Source organism: Aquarana catesbeiana, linkage group LG07 (assembly GCF_042186555.1).
Source record: "Aquarana catesbeiana isolate 2022-GZ linkage group LG07, ASM4218655v1, whole genome shotgun sequence".
In the NCBI taxonomy this organism is placed as follows: Eukaryota; Metazoa; Chordata; class Amphibia; order Anura; family Ranidae; genus Aquarana; species Aquarana catesbeiana.
Window position 1 is genome coordinate 286,841,078 of NC_133330.1, and position 22,899 is coordinate 286,863,976.

At 41.9% G+C, this 22,899-nt stretch overlaps 1 protein-coding gene across 2 annotated transcripts in view; it reads left to right on the forward strand.

Annotated features, from left to right (window-relative positions):
* The window catches only part of RABGAP1L (RAB GTPase activating protein 1 like), a 595,387-nt gene that overhangs the window by 151,646 nt on the left and 420,842 nt on the right, over positions 1-22,899 (forward strand). For both annotated transcript variants that reach the window (XM_073593438.1, XM_073593437.1), the window contains exons 11-12: positions 1,216-1,354; positions 2,259-2,352. In XM_073593438.1, coding sequence (XP_073449539.1) covers positions 1,216-1,354; positions 2,259-2,352 — 233 coding nt within the window. The remainder of the gene's footprint in view (positions 1-1,215; positions 1,355-2,258; positions 2,353-22,899) is intronic.

Here is a 22,899-nt window from a genome sequence, read left to right on the forward strand (position 1 = left end):
TTTACTTTAACCTCTTGTGGAGCAGTATATTGCAGATGGCCCCCCCCCCCCAGTCTTTCAGCAGGTCCCGGCCAATGATGTAAGGCAGGGACCTGCTGATTGGCTGTTTCAAATCACAGCCCAGAGCTCTGTGTTGTACAGAGATCACGATCTGAGCGGAAGCGGGAGCGAGTACCTGTCAAAACTAGGTGCTACCCCCCCCCCCCCCCCTGAAAGAAATGACATGCCAAATGTGGGGGGGGGGGCAAAGGGGAACCTCCCCCTTTTGGGGGAATTCTGCTTTAAACAATCAATTACATTTGGTATCTAAGCAGTTAGGCCCCTGCATCAGATAATTTGCAGTAAATCTAAAGGTGATCATTCAGTCAGATGGTAATGTGCATGGTCAACTAGAATGAGATTTTTCAGAAATTGTATAACCACATTATAAACTGTATGGCTAACCCTTTTTAATGGCATGGCTTTCACTGACTTCCAATCATCTTAAAGTGTTATTAAAACCGCAACAGTAATATCAGTCTCTATACGCAGTAAAACATGCTTATTATACTAAGGGGTTATTCCTTAGTATAAAAAGGCTGTTTGATCCTGTCTTCTCTTAACCTCCCCTTCTTCCACAGTCCCCAATCTATCTCCTGATAGAACAGAGGCCAGGGGACAAGCTGCACATGCTCAGTTTGATGTGTCTTGTTTTAGTGTTTTGTTTTTTTTTTCTTGGGAGAGTGCATGTGATCAGCACAGGGCCAATCAGCACTGTCCACACAGTCAGCAGAATGTAAACTCCTCCTACGAGCTTTAACCAGACACTAATAGAAATCACGAGACTCTAACTGCTGATGAAAAAGGGTATATAGCAGTTTATATTTACTAAAAACTATTGCATTTTCATGTTCTGTGTACTGTAGGAGACCAGATATAGTGAATGCAGGGTCCTGGGTTTTAGTAACACTTTAATGTAGGGCAGGCACAGATAAGAAATTTATTTGTCTTTCTGCATAGGAGTTCAGCCAATCTGCACATTGACAGCCCTACAAGCTGCAGAGACAAAACTGTCAGTCAGGTATACTTACTGATCTAAACATCTCTTACTAACTATAAAAATAAAGACCTTGTTGAATTCAGAGTTCTTATTATATACCCCCCCCCCCAATTATCTGCTTTTTAAAAATACATGTTATACTTTTAAAGCAATTTATTTCCTCTTTATTTCCTTAGTCTGGGAGTAAAGGAGCTGGTGATGCAATCTATGAAGTTTTGAGCTTGCAGCGGCAGTCAGAAGTTGCTGAGGCACCTACCAGCCCAGCAAGCACAGGTGGAGTTATGTCCCCACAAGAAGAGGAGGAGCCAGAGGAAGGTAAGTAGCTTTTCTGCTTCCTCCTATGGAAAGTATGCTGCGGCTGATTATTCACTTTATAGTCTGACTATACAATCCATTTTAGATCTACTAGTCAGTGTGTAGTGTGCAGGCTTTTGTAATTGGATGCCAATTAAATAGATTGTTTAGGTGGGCCCTAAGATTACAGGTTTTTTTTTTTTTTTTTTTTGTATTTGCCCTCTAATATACCACACTAGGTTACCACGGCCTACATTTGGCAGCACATTTATTGGATACAACCTGCATTATGGAACCCGCAGTGCCACACATAGTTCTGTCTGTTTAACGCAGCAGAGAGCTTCAATGATTGGAGGATAGTTGCTTATGGGATTTGACATTGCTGTATTTTTTTTTTTTTATACCATACCATGCTATACCACACCCATTCCAGTTTTATACTGTAAATCGGCCCCAAAGTTTGGCTAAAGGATAGAGAGAGATTGTACAGTTGGATGGTAATATGTGCTTTATATGGTCAACTTTTGCGTGACAAGGAGGATGTTTTCTTTAATTTTCCCCTTGTAATGGCTAGGAAAAGCTTGGGCTTTTCATTTAAACATTCACACGTCTGTTTGAAATAATTAATGCAGATTAATATTTTTTTACTAGTTCCCCAGATCACATGACATCAATGGAAGCAATAATAGCTCGGTCACAAAGCTAAAAAACACAACAGTATCTATATTTTGAAGAAAGCTGACCATTATTTTCAGCCATTTGTGGTTGGAAAATTAGTCACATGGCTAAAAATAAAGATCCTTACCATTCTGTTAACACTTTGAAAACTGAACCTTAAGTAAAATTACAGTATGAATCGCCATGAACCATTTTAATAAAATACATATATTATAATATCTATATAACATAATAACTTCTTTTGCAGAAAGTGACAGTGAACTCTGGAGTGGCTCCGGTGACGTTTCCAAAGAATGCCCAGAGAAGATATTGGGATGTTGGGGTCAGCTGCTTATCAAATGGTCAGTTGGTTTTATATTAATATCACATAAGGTTTGTAAGTCTCAATTCACAAAGCTTTAACACAAAGTTCTCTATTTTATCCAAGTGACTGTAATTTTCAAATCTCATTGGGCTCAGCTGAAAAAAACTTCAAATTTTTGGAAATAAACATCCTTGTTCTGGTGTGTTAATGTGGTTTGTGGATTGAGCCAATGACTTTATAGCAGTGTTTGAAACTTCAGGGTGATTGAGCTATGTGACTGTTACCAAACTATCTTTGTTAAAGGCAACATTTCCTGCCGTTGCTGACCTTGTCTTCTGAGAACGCTCATCTCATTGTTTTTAAATCTTTTATAAATCACGATCCAGAACAAGCATGCAAATAGGGAGATCTGATTTCACTTAGTGCCTGCTTGTTCTTGGTCAGAAAACAGTGAAGAATGAGAGCCAATCCACTAGAATTTTCAGAAGGAGGTTAGCGAAGAAAGCCTTTACATTTTTCTCAGCACAGTTTTCCTTTAATAACGAGGTTTCCCCAATGTCAGGTTTTTGCACAGACTGCAGCTTGGGGCATCAGTGCTGCAAAGGGCACACCGCATGTTGCTGGGTATATTTAAGGGCTCCAGTCTCCTGCCCTGTTTTCCAGAGCCGTCCAGCTGAATGTCCTTATTTCCATTCCTGATAGTTTGTGCATTTTATGTTGGTCGATTAGTGTACTTGAAAATCAAACATTCTGGGTCAGTATACTCAGAACTTCACTGCTAGAAGAGTAGGACCACAGTAGATTGCTCTACTCTTCTCGCTATCTACTCAAGGTGCAAGGATGCAGGGTGGGCAGGTTATCTCTTTGATCCTTTCTGCCTTATTTTAGTACATCTGTTTACAGACGTGTGATACTTGGGTTTTATCCAGCTGATTAAATTGGGCATAAAGGTGACAGCGGAAGATAGACTGCCTAGGAAGTAGGAGTGCAGGAAGTATATCACAAAAAATGTGTGGTTAATAGTTAGAACAGGTGAATGAGTAGACTGCTATCTGTGTGCATGTTGGAGGGAGGGGCTTCAAATTGACTAGGTCAAGAACTCTGTTCGTATTACTCAGACAATGGAAGTGCTCCCAAGCTTACTAGAAATTTTATGACAAAAATACATGCAGGCACACATGAAATTCTGTGGTCTTTGTTCCTTTCCTGCTGCCAGTCTACAGTGGTCAACTTTTGACATTCAACACTCATGTGCTACCAGCTTTTACCGTGAAAGCCTGAGGCCTTGCTTTGTACCCTGAGCTTTATGTTGCCTAACTGCCACATGGTCACAACATGTTTGATTCTAGATACAGGGGGAGGCAGTTCTACTGTACTGAGTGCCCTCAGCTCACACTCTACTAATCAATCTGGTAACGCTTGTTAACTAATGCAGCCAAATTTGAGATATAGGGCAATCCGGTGATACTCATTGCTCTGGATTGGCCCGGGAAGATGCAGTATTCCATCCTGATAAGACTCTTGGTGGGCATTCTGTGGCTTTTCCTGATTGTCTGGATCTTCTGTCACAAGGAACAATTTACCATCCTTCTTCAAAATTACTGGCTTTAACAGTATGGCTGCTGAAGTCCAGATTCTGAGAGACAGGGGCTCCTCTGAATCGACAATTCCCACAACGGTAAACGTTAGAAAGTCTAATTCTTGCAAGGTCCATCATTGGATGTGGAAGGGATACTTCACTTGATGCAGCTTCCACCCCAGGAGATTTTCCACTTGACAAATTCTCTCCTTGCCACAATTGGTTGGTACCAGCATTTGGCTTGTACCAGCATTTGGTTCTGAGCACCAATAAAGGCCAGGTCTCTGATTCAGAGACCATTGGATTCTCATTCCTTGTTTTTAGTCCTTTAAACAGGGAGTTCCCCGCATAGCTTATTCTGTTTTTTGCCCTGTGACTCCATGGGACAATGGTCAATTGTACCCATTAAATACTTTTTCTGTCTCTACACACACACCCACAAAGTGTTGTTCTTTGTAACCATTGCCTCTGCAAGTCAAATGTCTGAACTAGTGGCCTTATTGATTAAGGAACCTTCTTGGCTTTACCCAGTGACAAGGTGGTGTTGAGTTTTAGGACTTCCTTCTTTACTAAGGTAGTCTCTGCCTTTCAACTCAAACAGGACATTGTTCTTTCGTTCTTTTGTTCATCTCCAGTTCGCTCAGGGGAAATTCCCTCCATCGTCTGTATGTGGTTTGGTCTGTAAAGCCTAGTACATATGATTAGATTATTGGAAAAATAATTGTTCGTTTTTTGTTGCATGCCAGTCGCATATCAAAAATGAAGGTTACTCAATGTATGAAAATTCCCGTACGATAGAATACAACTTCGGAAGTGATGTAATGTGTTGAATTGTTTTGTAATGTATGCTTTCATTTCCAAGCATGCATAGTCTTGCTCTTACAAATTTTTTTTTTTTTTTTTGGACAAAAACTATGAATTAAACCAAAATTGGACATTGTGTTCACTAACGATAACATTTGTAACACCTGTACCTTCAGGTTTTGTCATCAAAAAAAGTCGGAATCGGCTGTCAAAAGCACTAGACTGACGATCAGATAATTGGCCCATCGTTCGTCGTACTAAATTTTACTTCTGATATTCTTATCGTGTGTACGGGCCTTTAAAGTCTTTCTCTCAGCTATTGCTTCTATCACACAGACTGATTCCTTTTTGTCATTCCAGGTGGTCCTTCTAAGGGTGTTTAGGTCTCTCATTTGGCCGTCTCTAGGTGGTTCAGATAGACCATCATCTAAGCTTATGGTCTCAAAGATTGGGTTCAACCCTTTCCTATAAAGGTATACTCTGCCTGGTCTGTGAGTACTTCTTCAGCTTTTTGGAATCAAGCAAATGTTTCCTATATTTGCATAGCTGCCACGACTAATCTATTGCTGTCATGTTCTCTTAAGTTTACCTGGTGAACATTTTCGGCTTCATCTGATGCCAGCTTCAGGAGTAAGGCTCCTCAGGTGGCTCTTTGAGCAGCAGGCAGTGCCCAATTTTGTAGTTTTTTTTCCCCTGAATCTGTTGGCATTGTTTGCTGTGTTGGCCACAGCTCAATTGAACTTCTTTTGGATGTCCTGAAGGTTAAAGACCTCCTGTGTCTTAGTAGGAAAAAAATTATTTAGGATTTCTGTACTAAAAATTCTGTTCTTGGTGTCTATTGAGGGACACAGGTCCTACCCCTCTGTTATGTAGACCCTGTAAGTAAGAGATGCCCCTGGCATAAAACAGAGGCAATCAAATTAGTGTCTTGGAGTGTATAACTTAAATGCTAATGCCACCTTTAGCAACATGTTATATGTTACATGCGTATTTAGGGTGTAACATATAACCTGTTGCTAATCCTTCCCCTCTCACCCTCTGAGCCCCCCATGGCATTGTGCAGGGGTTCTTCTCCCCTACAGCTTCTGTCGCTTTTAAAATCATCGCCTGGGTCCTGCAGAGTCCTGTCATGCATTCACAGAGATCGGTGAATGGATAAACTACAAGTCTCTTCTGCCACCACGTCAGATGAACTTGTAGTTATCAATGGAACATGAGCGTGATAATCAACGCATAAGTAGTCCATTAACACTTGCTCCAGCTCTCTAACTGAAAGCCCATACAGAGATACAGACACAGGAGCCTGACATTGCACCTTTAATATAATATCACGGGTGCAATGCTTTGCAGTTTCCTGTGAATAAAATAATAAATTCACATTTTTTTTTCTGCAAAAATATGTGCATTTAATATTTTTTTCTTAGATTCATTTAGTCGCCTAGAAAACCCCAATTCTCAGTTTCAAGGCAGTCAAGCGCTGAATGACTGACATTATGGTCAAAGAAAAATTGACAGCCATTTTACTTGACACACACAACTAAAATGCCTCCGAGTCTGGCAGCCCTGGATATCCTATGCTCAGCCATCGCGCTTTGATAACCCCCTTATGTCAATCTGAGGAATCTAAATATTAATTTAGTCTTTAAATATGGTTCTGTATCATTTCAAAGAGATGGTATCAGGGTGAAATGGTACATTGAAGTCTAGTTCTTAACCAGGAGGAAGCATTTTTGTTTCCAGGGTCAGATGACATGCATGGAATTGTCTGGCAACAAGTTAGATTTTTGGCACTTAGAGTCTCTTTAAAGTATATTTTTGTAAAGACAAGCATTTTTGTAAGTTTTGAAAGAGTGACTAATTGTTAAAACCCCTGTCCGTTTTTGCCACTGTGAAGAATATCCCTCATTTCCTGTTGCCTAAACATAACAGGAAGTGAGCAGCAATCTCCACAAAGTGAGGGAATTTCCTACTTGATTGGATGCCCCATTGGAGGGTTTACTCTCTGTTCTGGTGACCATTCTGAATGTTGCATTTCCTGTCATTTTCAGTCTGGTATCTGTAGTCACCAAGACAAATAGAGAGGGTTCCTCAGCCTAGTAAGGTAAGGACAGCAAAAATTACGGAACAGGTATTCTTCACCCAAAAAAGTTTTGACTTTATATACACGTAAACAACAGTTTAGTTTTACAAATACGATTCCTGGCTGACTCATGGTAAATGTTATATTCACCAGGAAGGTGGAATTATGCTTCAAGTAAAAACCAGCAGTATGGCTGATTTCTTCCTTTTCTCAGTTTCTGCATTCAAAGTAGGTATTTTATTTGGGAAGTGAATTAACACAACAGTACAAAACGTCTTTGTTAATCACTGTGAGACTGAGCCTGTGGCGTGTGAAATGAAATCATATATTGAAGCATGTTAGCCGTTCTTTCACTTTGTCTTTTGATTAGATGTTAACTGAGTACTAACCTCCCCTGCAGCACACTCTGACTAATACATTGTTTATCGCACCTGCACAATTAGATTTCCCTCTCACTTGTCTCTGTTCAGCGGGGATTGTCATTGGTTCTGAAATAAACACTTATTAATACTTTATTGATACATCAGGAATGCGTATGCTTTCTAGATAAAACAATTGGGAATATATTTTTGGAATTTCTTCTACATTTTAAAGGTGGTGGAATCTAAAAAGAGCAAATTACATTCCCTAAAACAGCATCACACATACTGGGAGAGGGAGGGACAAGGCAGGTAGTCAATTTGGTATACTGCTGCAAATGTGCTGGTAAAAATAGTGAGCATTGAGATGCCTTTATCAGTCTCCTGCTGCTCATTCGTTGTCCTTTCAGCAGCCTGGGGTGGAGAGAGGACATCACTGTGTCCTTTCTATAGTCTGCAACGGTTAAGAAAATTATGTCATTCTTCTAGCTCTGCGTTCTGGCACGGCTGTGTAAATCTCTAAGATGGAGAGTCCGATACAAATCCTTTGGCAGGTAAAACGCTTGCATATAGATTCGGGATGCACCGATACCATTTGTTTTACAATAAGTACGAGTACCGATACTTTTTTTTTTTTTTTTTAAGTACTCGCCGATACCAATTACCGATACCTACCACAGCTGTTTTGTTTTCACTTCAGCTGCCAGCAATGGTACAAAGCATTGAAAAGTTATTTACAAGTGAAATAACTAGATTTTTTTAAAAATTTTGCGCTTTTTTAATTTGAAATGTGTAAATATATGTTAATATATATGTGTATAAATATTCACTAACAAAGCAAACAAAAAAAAGTTTTAATTGTTTATCGTTTATAAAATAGACGTGAACAAAAAAAAAAAAAAGCAGGAAAATATCTAAATGGAGGAGAATAGGGAGTTAATTAAGGCTGTTTAGAGTAAATTAAGGGTTAATAAGGGGTTAAACAGAGGAACATTTGTTCATCTCTTTGATCTGCAGATGAAGAAACAGAAAGATTTAAAAAGAAACAATGTTTCTTTTTATTTTAGTGTTTCAGGCTGAGCAATGTTGCTAATAAACATTGCCGGCTGCATTTTATTTGACAGCTCCAATTACCGGACTTCTGTAACACTTGAGCTGTCAACAGGGGAGACTCACAGACAGCTCAAAGAACCAAGCCTGAAAGTATCGGTTTCAGGTATCGGTGCATTTGCACAAGTACCGATACTTGTGCAAATATTCGGTATCAGCACAGATACCGATACTAGTATCGGTGAAACCCTAATATAGATGTTTACTTCAGCTTTAATAGTTCAGCTTCAATAGTCTACATATAGGGTTTTACCTGTGCTCTTAAGGTGGGTTGTAAAGGCACAAGTTTTTTTTACCTTCATGCATTCTATGCATGAAGATAAAAAACATTCTGTGTGCAGCAGCCCCCCTAATATTTACCTGAGCCCCATCTTGATCCAGCGATGTCCACAAGAGCCCTGCCTCTCCATGGACTGGCACTCCTGGTTGGCTTTTGGCAGTAGTAGGAGCCATTGGCTCTCGCTGCTTTCAATCGCAGCCACTGAGCCAATCAAGAGACAGTGCTGTGTGTAAATAGACACACATAGAGCCGCTGCTTGGGTGCCCCCAGAGCAAGCTGTTTGCTGTGGGGGCAACCGGCAGAAGGGAGGGGCCAGGAGCGCCGGCGTGGGACCCGAGAAGAGGAGGACCTGGGCTGCTCTGTGCAAAACCAACTGCACTGATCAGGTAAGTATACCATGTTTGTTATTTTTATTATTCTTTTTTTTAAAACAAGGCTTTAATATCGCTTTAATGTGGAAATGTAATACACCTATAACTGATGTATCCTTTTTACATGGATGCAAACAGTTTGTTTTATCTGTTCGTTACTGGAAGAATACATTCACACTTTTATTCGCCTCCTCCCAGCCTGTCAAGTGCCTCTCAAAAAGGATCCACTGTGATTAGGTTTTCAGAAGGGCATCAAGGGCTGCTGCACATGTGAACAAGCCCTAAAAGAACTATGAGCAAAATCAAAAAGTACATGTATGTTGAGATGTAATGCCTTAAGTGCCAAAATGACCATTTAAACTCTGGTAGCAGAAGCCTTTCTTCTGGGTGGGACAAGTCAGCTGAATACGTCTTTTGGTGATGGGCCACACCAAGAGCGATAACTTGTTCTTTCGAGGGCTGGTTGAGAAATGTGGCTCACAGCCTCTTTCTGTAATACTCAGGGTTTGGGTAGCTAGGGCTGCCTTTTAATAGGCCAATCTTTCCAGAGGTTTTGGCAGTTACAGGGGTGGAACGAACTAAATAGCCCTGCCATGGATACTTAAAGTGGAACTAAACCCAGCGATTTAACAGTTTCAAAAAAGAGTTACATTCCTGATAAGTGCCAGGAACTTTAACTGTCACATTGGTTGTGCTCTCAACCAAACTGTCAAATCATCAAATAGCTGGAGTCATAACTGATCACATGTGCAGCATCATGGCAGTTACAGATCAAACAGAGGCCAAGATGGCAGCTTCTTTAGCTGAAAAGAATAGGAGGGTTTAATTCTGCTGTAACTTTTATTTGTGTGGCTTAAACCTTCTTGGCTAAATAAAAACACCTTTGATATAAATGCTACTACTGTAGCTGCCTTGTTCATCTAACTACACCTTGGGGTTGATTTACTAAAGGCAAATCCACTTTGCACTGAAAGTGCGCTTGTAAGTGCAGTCGCTGTAGATCACTGTAGATCTGAGGGGAAGCTCTGAAATGAGGTGAAGCTTTGCTGATTTTATCATCCAATCATGTGCAAGCTAAAATGCTGTTTTTTATTATCCTTTCATGTCCCCCTCGGATCTACAGCGACTTTACTTCCAAGTGCACTTCCAGTGCACTTTCAAGTGTACTTGCATTGCACTTGTAGTGCAAAGTGGATTTGCCTTTAGTAAATAACCCCCTTGTCTACAAGATGACAGCTGTGCTATGCGATTTAATTGCAGAACAAACAACATTGTCACCCCTTTTTAACACCTTTCTGTTGACGTTAAATATGCGATCTCACTGAAGTAGGTATTCTCCCGTGTATATGTGTTTGTGCTGGTAGCACTCTGCACAGTGCACTCTCAGCACAGAGACGGGGCTCTCAAAGAGAGTCCCATGTCTCATACTAATGATTGAAAACCAGGAGGCTCAGCTTCCCCTATCACCTGATCATTGTGATAGCCTCTGATTGGCTATCATAGTGATAAGTCACTGTACAACCAAGCCCTGTGTGTGTTTTTCCCTCTGAATGGAGAGAAAGACCTACTGTATCTTATTCTCCTTGCTAGAGAAAAAAATGTAAATAGACAAAAGTGTGCATGTAAAGAAAAAAATAGCTAGATCAGGGTTTGATTTAGGCCGTTTTCCGGGTCAGATTCCAAACGTGGGCTCAAGGGTCAGGGTATTTTAGGTGAGATTAAAGGATAAGATAACTTTTTTTGAAAAAAAGAATAAATGCACATTTTTTGCAGCCAAAATAATTTGCATTTATTATTATTTTTAATCTTTTTGGAGCCTGTAAAGCATTGCACCAGCGATCAACAGATCGCTGGTGCCATGAAGGTCTCAGGCAGATCTGTCAGTGTATCTGTGTGCCCGTACAGGCAAGCAGATACAATCTGACAGCACAGTGGTAGTTCATTGAAAACTACAAGCTGACAGCCACAAAGACTACCGCACCTTGTAGTTTTCTGTTTTCAGGACACTGTGGATAAGTGACGTGGTCAGGCAGGTGGGAGGAGTCCCACTCAGCCACATTCTTTTTTTTAAATTGTGACAGAAGGGTGGCAGTGGCCGGTTCGTTTGTAACATCTTACACCCTGAATATGGATGTAACATGTTACGAAAGGTGAACTTATCCTTTAAAAAAAACATTTTTTAAGTTAGTATCAATGTCCGCATGTCATGGTAGGATAAAAAAAAGTAAAGTGCACAGCATTGTTTCTAGGCCCTACTACAGGTGCAAACAGCAAATAAACTTACACATAGGTGGTATAGCTGCGATCGTCAGGAGCTGGAGAATTTATTTTGGGTTGTTACTTAGTGGTAGGTGATGGTAATAGCAAGAAATGTACAGCTAAATTTAATTTTATTTATTTATTTATTTTTTTACGGTTTTGTGCCAATTTTCCTTTGCTTAAAAAAAAAAAATCTGGAGCTATCCATGATCATTTACCACCAAATGAAAACCCCATGTGTGCTGGAAAAAAGGTATAATTCACCTGAATACACTACATCATGCATCCCTAAATGGCAGCCAGCGGTCCATGTCCGGCCCGGCCGCAACACTGTTGCATCCGTCATGTGGCGGTCCCACCATTTAGAGGCCAGCAACTGCCGATCCCGCCCTCCATCCAGAGCTGTGTTTACTCTCGCTCTCTGCTCTGTGCAGATAGGTAGGAGAGTGAAGAGACAGAGCTGCAAGGACTCTGTAGTGTCAATGGAGGAGCTGTAATGTGAATGGGGGGGGAGGGGGGACAGAGCTGCAAGAGCTGTAAAGTCAGTTGGGTGGGGTGTTAATGTGAATAGGGGGGGGGGGGGGCAGAGCTGCATTAGCTGTAAAGTCAGTTGGGTGGGGTGTTAATGTGAATAGGGGGGGGGGGGGGGCAGAGCTGCATGAGCTGTAAAGTCAGTTGGGTGGGGTGTTAATGTGAATGGGGGGGGGGGGGGGGCAGAGCTGCAGGGGCTTTAGAACCACTTTAAGTTTAGAGATTATTATTTTTTTTTTTAGCAGTTTAAAGTTCTAGGATGTTGTTCTGTCAAACAAGGTACCGTTGAAATGCGCTGTACCCTTTGACTATCATTCTGCTTTGTTCAATGCCTTGATAATTTTGCCAGTGCAATTAGCTGACAAATTTCAGAGCCTGGGATGTGTTTTTTTATTAAAACTAATGAGCTTGTTAAACCTTCACTCCTCTTTTCTGGAAATATGAAAGAGTCGTGCGTGGTCCTGTGCTGTACAGGCAGGACAATAATAGGTATAGAGGAAGAGCAATTAAAATGTTCTGCATCTCAGCTTTTTGTTACCCTTTATAAGTGACAGAGTTATGAAAGCAAACAAAATATTTGGGGGGCACACTCTAAAAGATGCATTAAAGATGGTGCAGCCATAAGACCATAAAACAGAACAAAAGATTACAGCGCACACATGCAAAAAATTACATTTAACTCCTGCAAGGCTATTTAAAACACCTTTTTTTAAAACAAAAAATATGGGGATTTGGTCACACCATATGGCTATATGGTGCTTAAGCCCACTTATTGCGACAAAGTACCCCATTATTAGTGGGTCCTACGCTATCCATAGCATGGAAGATCCTGCTTCTCTGAACCATGGGAGGAATACACTCCTCTATATAGGAGAACTAAAGGAGGACTCCTATAACACTAATGAGAGGCAAAGATGAGGGAGCGTAGGACCCACTAATAATGGGGTACTTTGTTGCAGTAAGTGGGCTTAAGCACCATATAGCAATATAGTGTAACCAAATCCCCATATTTTTTGAGAATGTTCAGGTGTTTTAAATAGCCTTGCAGGAGTTAAATGTCATTTTTTGCCTGTGTGCGCTGTAATATTTTGTTCAGAGTTATGAAAGGCACTTACATTTTTAGGATAATCTTTTTATTTATTTTTGTATTTTTTTAATATATTTTGTACTGTATCCCTAAATGCTAATTCACACAACAGTACTTGTGCTTTTACAGGGCTGTGGTATATTTTTTTTTCTGCGGTGCGTTGATTTGTGCACATTCCGATTCATACTTTGCAAATTTCTGAATGGACGAACTCCAAAATTTTCCTTGTACATGAACGTTTAATGTGTATCGGTGTATCGTTTAAAGTGATTGTAAAGTGGTGGTTTTATTTTTTTTTTTGTTAAAAATAATAAACATGTCTATACTTACCTGCCCTGTGCAGTGGATTTGCACAGAGCAGCCTGGATCCTCCTGTTCTCGGCCCTTCCCTCCTGTCCGGTGCCCCCACAGCAAGCAGCTTGCTATAGGGGCACCCGAGTCGAGCTGCAGCTTCGTGTATCCATTCAGACATGGAGCTGTGGTCCGGCTCCGCCCCCTTTCTCTCCTCATTGGCAGCTGAGACATTCCTACAACATCACTGGATAGACATGGGGCTCAGGTAAGTAATGGGGGGGGGGGGGGGTTGCTGCACACAGAATGCTTTTTATCATTAAGATAAAAAAAACTTCTCACTTTACAACCACTTTAAGTACGATATTTGTACGAGAAAAAACGGATATGAGAGACTGCACATGATCAGAAACAATAAACATTAAAAAAAAAGAAAAAAGACTCTCGTACGAGAATTTTCATACATTATTCACTTCCCCTGTTCCAATTTGCTGTAAAACATCGAGGAAACCCAGACGATTGTTCACGCGGTTTTCTTACTCTTACTGACCCGGGGGGGGGGATTTATTACTACCATTGATGTCTGATGTAATTTTTTTTTTTTTTTTATTACTACTACTGGCCACAGGCCCAGCCACCAAACAGTCTGATGAATGGTGTACTTGGTCCATTGTTTAAAAAGTTTGGGAACTTCTGCTTTAGACTACGAAGATGCACGGAGAAAGCTTTTATAGCAAGCATAGATAGTAGCAGCAACCTTCTCGCAAGTGCTCTTAGCCAGGACTGGAAATCTTTTTGGACAAAAATATAAGATTTGGCATTGCTTACCGGGTTTTTAACCCCTTGACCGCCAGAAGCTTTTTACCCCTTTTATGACCAGAGAATGTTTAGCTATTCAGCACTGTGCTACTTTAACTGACAATTGCGTGGTCATGCGACACTGTACGCAAATTTATTTTTTACATTTATTCCACACAAATAGCTTTCTTTTGTTGGTATTTTTTGCCATATAAACGAAAAAAGACCGAAAATTTTGAAAAAGACAGATTTTTTGCTTTCTGTTCTAAATCATATACAATAAATAAATAACAAAATCAAACTTCTTCATAAATTTAGACCAAATTGTATTCTGCTACATATCTTTGGTAAAAATAAAATCCCAATTAGTGTATGATAATTGGTTTGTTAGAAAGTTATAGCATCTACAAAATATGGTATATATACTGGAATTTATATAGACGCTGTACAGTAATGGCGGTGATCAGCGACTTATAAAGTGACTGTGATAGGGTGGCGGGAAATCAGGCACTAACAGACACTATCTGGGAGGGTTACTGACACTGACATCACTAGTGACACTAATACAGTGATCAGTGATAATACTGTACTAATGACGCTAACTGGGAGGGGGTTAACAGCTAGGGGCAATCAAGGGGTTAAAGTGATACTAAAGTCTTTTTTTTTTTTTTTTTCCTTTAAAAATAACAAACATGTTTTACTTATCTGCTCTGTGAAATGGTTTTGCACAGCAGCCTGGATCCTCCTCTTCTCAGGTCCCCCCGCCGGCGCTCCTGGCCCCTCCCTTCTGTCAAGTGCCCCCACAGCAAGCACCTTGCTATGGGGGCACCCGAGCCAAGCTGCAGCTCTGTGTGTACATTCAGACACGGAGCCACATTTCGGCCCCACCCACTCTTTCTCCTGATTGGCTAACTGACTTTGACAGCAGCGGGAGCCAGTGGCACTGCTGCTGTGTCTCAGGCAATCGGAAGGGAGTGTCCTGGATGGCCAAGGCACTCGTGCACATAGTTGGATAGAGAGAGGGCTCATTGAAGTATTAGGGGGGCAGAAAGGGGGGCTGCTGCACACTATAGTTTTTTTATCTTAACGCATTAAGATAAAAAACCCTCTGCCTTTACAACCACTGTAACTATGTGTCTGACAAAGTGTAATGTGTGCTGCTTTTTCTTTGCTATCTGACTGTTTTCTCCCTGCTTTGCAGAAGTCTGTGTGTGATTGGTTACAACTGCTCAAAATCATTGGCTGAAATCAGCTGCCAAAACTCATGCCGTGTTCAATCACAGCACAGGTCATCAGGGAGCGCTCTCATGTGCGGACCCAGATGCAACCCAGCAACGGTAAAACTACTGTGGTGGGAGAGGCAAGTTGTTAAAGAGGCATGTGTCATTTTGTATATTCAGGCCTTGAATAGGTAAAAAGACAATGGGGTTGATTTACTAAAGACAAATAAACTGTGCACTTTGTAAGTGCAGTTGCATTAATTTTCCCCAGAGCTTATTGAATGTGGTGAAGCTCTGCTAATTTCTATCATCCAATCATATGCAAGTGTTATGGAAATGATTAAGAGCTCCAATCGAGCCCAAGGTTATCTGCTGTCTCTAATTTGAAAAGTGTTGATATGCATGCATATAAAAGTAAACACTCTGAGACACGCTCAGCGCTATTACTTGTTTCACTTCTAATTTATTCAAGGCGGTGTTAATGTTTTATACACACAAATACGTCATTGCTATGTTAGTCTAATAGGTACATCTCATTGGTTAGGATAGAAAAGAAGATGGAGAATTTTCATAACGAGGTCTGGCTGATCTTTGGTTTTATCTTGTTCCGCGTTCTTCTGATGTGTGAGATGTAGGGGGTACCCGCCATCTTGAGAAAATATAGGAACAGAGCAAACCTGTATACTTATATAATGAGTAAGGAGAAAAATATGTATGCACATAAGAAAATAGACATTTTCAGATTACTATTATTATTATCTACATCACATTCCTTCACACAAGCAAAAGTGCATTTTTTATTTTTATTTTTTTTCTTTGCACCTGGTAAAGTATTCTTTACAAAGTGAAGCTTGCCACATTCACTAAGCTCTGGGGAAACTGAGTGCAACTGCACTTGCAAAGTGCACAGTCATTTGCCTTTAGTAAATTAACTCCACTATCTCTATAATGGTGAGCAACCTGACCCTGGCTTCATTACCCAGTGAGTCACTGACCCGGAACAAACATGCAGGTGAGGCTTTCATGCTTCACTGGCTGCATGCTTGTTCTTAGTTACTGACTTACTAGGCAGTGCATACGGGATTAGGAAAGACCAACCAGAAATGGCAGCTTCTTTGCAGACTCCTTTAAAACAACTGAATAGTTCACTTTGAGTGAACACCAATACTCAGCTCTTGGGAAAAGGTGCAGCATTATTACATTTGACCCCAAGAAGTACAGCATAATTAGCACCTATAGCTGAGCTAAGAAGAAAACGCTAAATGTTGCTTTTACTAGGAGATATTGTCAGATAAAAATATATACTTGGAGAAAAGTTGAAAATATACACACTACTGTATATACCAGGGACGTGCGGTGAGGTCAGTGGCCGGTGAGGCACTGGCTAGTATCAGAGCCAGATATACACAGGTTACATACGCCACGATCGAGAACAGTAATTTGAACATTAGACCTCCTCTGTAACTCTAAACATGTAATCTGTAAAAACTTTAAATCGTCGCCTATGGAGATTAAGTACTGAAGTTTGGCGCCATTCCACGAGTGTGCACAATTTTAAAGCGTGACATGTTAGGTTATCTATTTATGTGGCGTAACATCATCTATTACATTATATAAAAAAAATCAGGCTATCTTTAGGTTTTTTTTTTTTTGTTTTTTTTTTTATATTCATTAAACCGTTTAAAAAAAAAAAACATTTGAAAAATTTCTGCGCAAATACCGTATAACGTAAAGAGTTGCAACGACCACCATTTTATTCCCTAGGGTGTCTGCTAAAACTTTATATATATATATATATATATATATATATATATATGGGTGGCAAGGGGTTAATTACCATAAGCAATATACAAATAATTATTATATATTGTTTTTAACCACTTCCCGACCGCCGCACGACGATGTACGTCCTAAGTTTGAAGGGGTATATCGTTGTTATGGCAGCAGCTAGCTGCCATAACCCCGGTATCCCCGTTTTCGTGCGGCGGCCGGCTTTCAGATAAAAGTGGTCCCTGCGGCGGATTCGCCGCAAGATCACTTTTATCGGTGGCGGGAGAGGGGCCCCCCCCCTCCCGCCGCGATCCGGTGCCCTCCGCCGCTTACCGGAGCCGTCGGTAGCGGCGGAGGCGATCGTGTCCTGTGCCGTTGTGTGTCTGGAGACGAGTGAGGCCAAGATGGCGCTCACTCGTCTCCATGACACTGCTGGGCAGAAGCGACGTCAAAACGTCACTTCCGTCCACGCCTCTTAAAGGCATATTTTTTCAAATGTCATTTTTCTAAATGACTTTTTTTTTTTTTTATTGCATTTTAGTGTAAATATGAGATCTGAGGTCTTTTTGACCCCAGATCTCATATTTAAGAGGTCCTGCCATGCTTTTTTCTATTACAAGGGATGTTTATATCCCTTGTAATAGAAATAAAAGTGACACAATTTTTTTTTTTTTTAAACAGTGTAAAAATAAATAAAATATTGTAAAATAAATAATAAAAATAAAAAAAAATTTTTTTAAAACCCCCCTGTCCCGACGAGCTCGCGCGCAGAAGCGAACGCATACGCGAGTAGCGCCCGCATATGAAAACGGTGGTCAAACCACACATGTGAGGTATCGCCGCGACCGGTAGAGCGAGAACAATAATTCTAGCCCTAGACCTCCTCTGTAGCGCAAAATATGCAACCTGTAGAATTTTTTAAACGTCGCCTATGGAGATTTTTGAGGGTAAAAGTTTGACGCTATTCCACGAGCGGGCGCAATTTTCAAGCATGACATGTTGGGTATCAATTTACTTGGCGTAACATTATATTTCACAATATAAAAAAAAATTGGGATAACTTTACTGTTGTTTTATTTTTTTATTCAAAAAAGTGAATTTTTTCAAAAAAAAGTACGCTTATAAGACCGCTGCGCAAATACGGTGCAAAAAAAAGTATTACAATGACCACCATTGTATTCTCTAGGGTGTTAGAAGAAAAACCATATATAATGTTTGGGGGTTCTAAGTAATTTTCTAGCAGAAAAACCTGTTTTAAACATGTAAACACCTAAAATCCAAAACGAGGCTGGTCTTAAAGTGGTTAAGGTAATTTACTATATTTTCAAAAACAGTACTCAAGCAGGTGGCTTAACAGACAAATTACTGAAGTTTGAAGTTATAACTTCAAACCAGTAATTTCACAGTAAATATATAAATAATAAATTATTATCTTATAACATATAGCATAATATTATATGATTTAGCTTGATTATAACAGTACCTTTTCAGCAGGCAGCAGATTCTCATTCTCCCTCTTAACTGTGTGAGAAAAACATGGGTTTGTGGGTAAATCTTATACACATAAACACGTTATTTCCTTCTAGTTAAGAGGGCTTGGCTGGAAGGGAGCATTTGTCTTTAAGACCCATGCCCCCTTCTATGACACTGCAGTGCCTCCACTGCAGCATTTTTATTGGACAGCTGGGGCTAATGGTACTTTACTATTGGTCCAAGACTCCAAGCTGTCCATTGAGCTCAGTGCCTCTGACAAGAAGTAAGGAGAGGCACTGTGAGCTCAACCTCTCCCTCTGCTGCAAACAGTGTGCCAGCTTGTATTTAAACTGGCCGCTCTGTATGTAGCTTCTGACAGGCTGCACAAGGAGCCCCAGATCTCCGGAACCATAGGTTGTAGGAGCCCCAATTTTTTACCAGTGGTGGGGTAGGACTAATTTCGGGTCTCTGTGACCTCAGGTCTCCGAGCTACGACCCTCTAAGCTTAATTTTTTTTTTTTTTTATGTTCATGGCAGGTGAGGCCCTGCCTCCCCTGACTGCACATCCCTGGTATGTAAACACACACACAACAGGGGTACAGAGCAACAGCACAGAGAGCATCATTTCTTTTTCATACATCATGGGACACAGTGTCAGGCTAATATTCATTAACTGCTGGTTATACTCCATCATTAGGTGAATGGACACTGGTAGACCAAAGGTCTTCAGACAGGAAGTGATCCCTATATAACCCCTCCCAAACAGGAAGTACTTTAGTTTTTTACCAGTGTCTGCAAGGTGGATGGCACGGTTTGTTTGAGCTCTCTGAGCTCCAGGTCCCACAAACGGTTCCAAAAATGAATCAAGGGATTGACTGATCGGATCCATTTGACACAGGCTTTTATGCTTGGATAAATGGTATCCGAGCCTCGCAAAGAAGATTTAAGATCCTGCGAGGTTTTGCCTGTAACATGGCCTCCGAGCACTGGACCCTGTGGAGTGGAAATCCTGGACACTAAATGCTAAGGCATTTACTGCATGGTGCTGTACAGGTCCAAGGGAGTGGACCCTAAACAAGAAAGGGTACCCAGTCCTTGAAGGTCCAAGTGACAGGAACCCGCCGTGAAGGGTGAAAATTGGGCCCTTAGCTTCTAAGTGGCCCTGCGCCTGGACGGGTAAGTGAAACCCCTTTTTTTTGTTATTGTGTAGTGTTCCAGTGATTGTAACAATCAGTCAAGCTAGCTAAAGGCTTGACAACTGTGTGCGGTGACCATACGGGGGGAGCTCTGGGCTAGCTGTGGATGTTTGCAAAGTGTACATTTTTTGCTTGTGTCTGGCTGTTTTTTACCTGTATGATGGTGCACGCCATTTTGTCTTGGTTCACCATGGCGCACATGCGTTTGCTAGAGCGCCACTGGGCTCAGCAGTTTGACGACCATGGCACACACGGCTTCGCCGCACATGCCCTGTAGCCTTTATCTGTGTGCACGAAGATTCCCGTCATACACGAATACAGTCACGCCCGCTCGCCGGGACTGCACACATGCGTGCGCACACACGCATAGAACGGTCTGGCGCACACTCAGCTTATTTAAGCTGTGTAGGCCAAGCATGTGGTGCTTCCAGAAAGCAGCTGTGGGACACAAAGCAGGCTCTGAATGGACACTTGCAGTGGTTCATTTTTCCTTACCCGGGTCACGTGAGTCACCAGGTGTTGCTTGGCAGGCTAAAGGTGCTTAGCAGAATTGTTGCATAGGGGATTGGTGAGCCCTATTAAAGGGTCTCCCTTCTGAGGTGTTTTAACTACACCCAAGTACTCTTTGTTTGAAGGCATTGAATGTCTTCCAAAAAGATGAGTGGCTCTAACACCATAGGGAACGGCACACCTATGTCATCAGTTGATGTACCTAGTTGTATCCCCTGAAAGCCGCTGCGCCTATATGGTATTGTGCCTACAGCCAACGCTGCTGCTTTATCACTAAGAATGAACTGTCCTCAGCCCTAGCTGGGTTTGAGCGCAGGATTGTAGGCATGATTGCCTTCATCCCACAGGGTGGCAGGAAGCGTGACAGATCCCCCTCCCTGGAGTCTCCTAGTCTGGAGCAGGAATGGGTTGAGGATGCGGAAGAGCTGAAAGCTCAGGATTCGGTTGAGTGCCCGGCAGATGAGTCTGCTTCCGAGCAATCTGGACAAGAAGATATCCAGTCGATGTCTGCCTCTCAGTTGCAGAGGCTTTTGATCCTGACTCTGACCGAAATGGTTCGTTCTGCCTTTAAGTTGCCTCTTGCAGAGGTGACTGAGGCCCCCTGGTCCTCTTTGGGATCTCTGAGACCTTTTCAGGTCGCACAGACTTTCCCGCTACACCCCCTGTTGGAACAAGCGGTGTATGCTGATTGGGAACATCCTGACAGGATTTTTGTTGCTCCTAAGAGGTTTTCCCTTTTATATCCCATGGATGAAAATTTCTTTAAAAAATGGAGCATGCCAGCCGTAGATGCAGCAGTCTCTTCCTTAAACAAGAACTTAACTTGTCCGGTAGATAATCCACAGGGCTTGAAAGACCCTGCTGACAAGAAATTGGAATTATTATTAAAAGCTTCCTTTTCTTTGGCCAGTTACCTATTCAGTCAGCTGTTGCAGCAATTGATATTTGCCAGTCCGTAAAGGATCAGGTCAAAAGGCCTGATAGGCCTATCCAGGAGGATGATTTGCCTTAAGTAAGACAGATATTCCTTGAGCACTGTGTTTTTCTGTTAATGCTTTAAAGGCTTCAATACAGAAGGTTTCTCGTCTGGCTCTCTTGTCTGTACATATGCGCAAACTTTTATGGCTTAAGAACTGGTCAGCTGAGCTTCCTTGTAAAAAGTTATTGGCTGATTTCCTGTTTCATGGGGAACGTTTATTTGGTGATCACTTGGACAAATATATCTAAAAGATTTCCGGAGGGAAGAGTTCTCTACTTCCTGTGAAGAAAAGCACCAAACGTCCCTTGTTTAAAAACTCAGGGACTGCTTCCTCGAATGTTTCAGCGTCAAGGCGGTTCCGCCGCCAACAGGGCCCTAGGGCCAAGGGCAAACCCAGCACCAAGCCCTACTTTTGAGGGGACGCCCCCACTCCATCGGGTAGGGGGAAGGCTGTTGCACTTTGCGGACATTTGGAAAACAACAATTTAGGACGAGTGCGCCACCTCAATTTTATCTTGCTTTTACAAGCTGGAGTTATGGGGTGTTCCCCCTCAGAGGTTTCTAAGATCCAGTATTCCCTCGGATCCTCCAAAAAGAAACTTATTGCTCCGGCATTACATCATCTAGTGCATCAAGGAGTGATTGTAGAGGTTCCTGTATGCAAAAGGGGCACAGGGTTTTACTCAAACCTGTTTACGGTTCAGAAACCAAATGGGGACACAAGGCCCATTTTGGACCTAAGGTCCCTGAACAAGTATCTATTGATACAGTCCTTTCGGATGGAGTCTGTCCACTCAGTAGTAACCTCACTCCAGAGGGGAGACTTTTTAGCCTCCATCAATATATAAAGGACGCGTACTTACATGTACCTATCTTTCAGCCTTATCAGAGGTTCCTACGTTTTGCAGTAGAGGAACGTCACTTTCAGTATGTGGCTCTACCCTTCGGGCTTGCTACAGCTCACCGGGTGTTGACAAAGTCCTAGCACCAGTACTGGGTCTTTTAAGGGCCCAAGGAATCCTGGTGCTCGAGTATCTGGATGACCTCCTGCTCACAGATCACTCAGTACAGGCTCTAGAACAAAGCATAATGTACACAGTGAGGTATTTGAAAAGCTTAGGCTGGATCACAAATACCGAAAAGTCAGCCTTGAGACCAGCTCAAAGTCTAAGATATTTAGGTCTGATTCTAAACACAGTCCAAGCAAGAGTATTCTTGCCACCCATAAGGATCTGTGCCCTGAAGGATCAGGTGTGTCAGATAAGGGGCACCAGACAACCTCCATTCGACTCTGTATGAGTCTACTAGGGAGGATGGTATTCTCCTTCGAGGCAGTGCCCTATGCCCAGTTCCATTCCAGGCCTTTACAACAAGACATCTTGTCGGCTTGGAACAGAGGAAGAAAAGCCCTGGATTATCTAATGTTCTTATCTCCTCAGGCATGCTTAAGCCTAAACTGGTGGTTGCAGGATCAGAACCTGCGAAAGAGAAAATCCTTTCTCCCGGTAACTTGGAGAGTACTGACTACAGATGCCAGTCTCTCAGGCTGGGGAGCTTCCCTAGACGAGCTCACAGCTCAGGAGAAATGGTCAGGGACAGAGCAAACCCTGCCCATCAACTTCCTAGAATTACAGGCAGTACATCTGGCCCTGCGGTCCTGGACGGTGGAGCTTCAGGACTGCCCCATCAGGGTTCAGTCAGACAATGCCATGGTAGTGGCCTATATTATCCACCCAGGCGGAACCAGGAGTTGTTCAGCTCTGAAGGAGCAATTGGAGCAGATGCTCTGATAGTTCCATGGAACCAGTACTCCCTGGTTTATGCTTTCCCTCCGATCTATCTCCTTCCACATTTGTTGCGCAGGATTCAGAGAAAGGATGTTCTAGT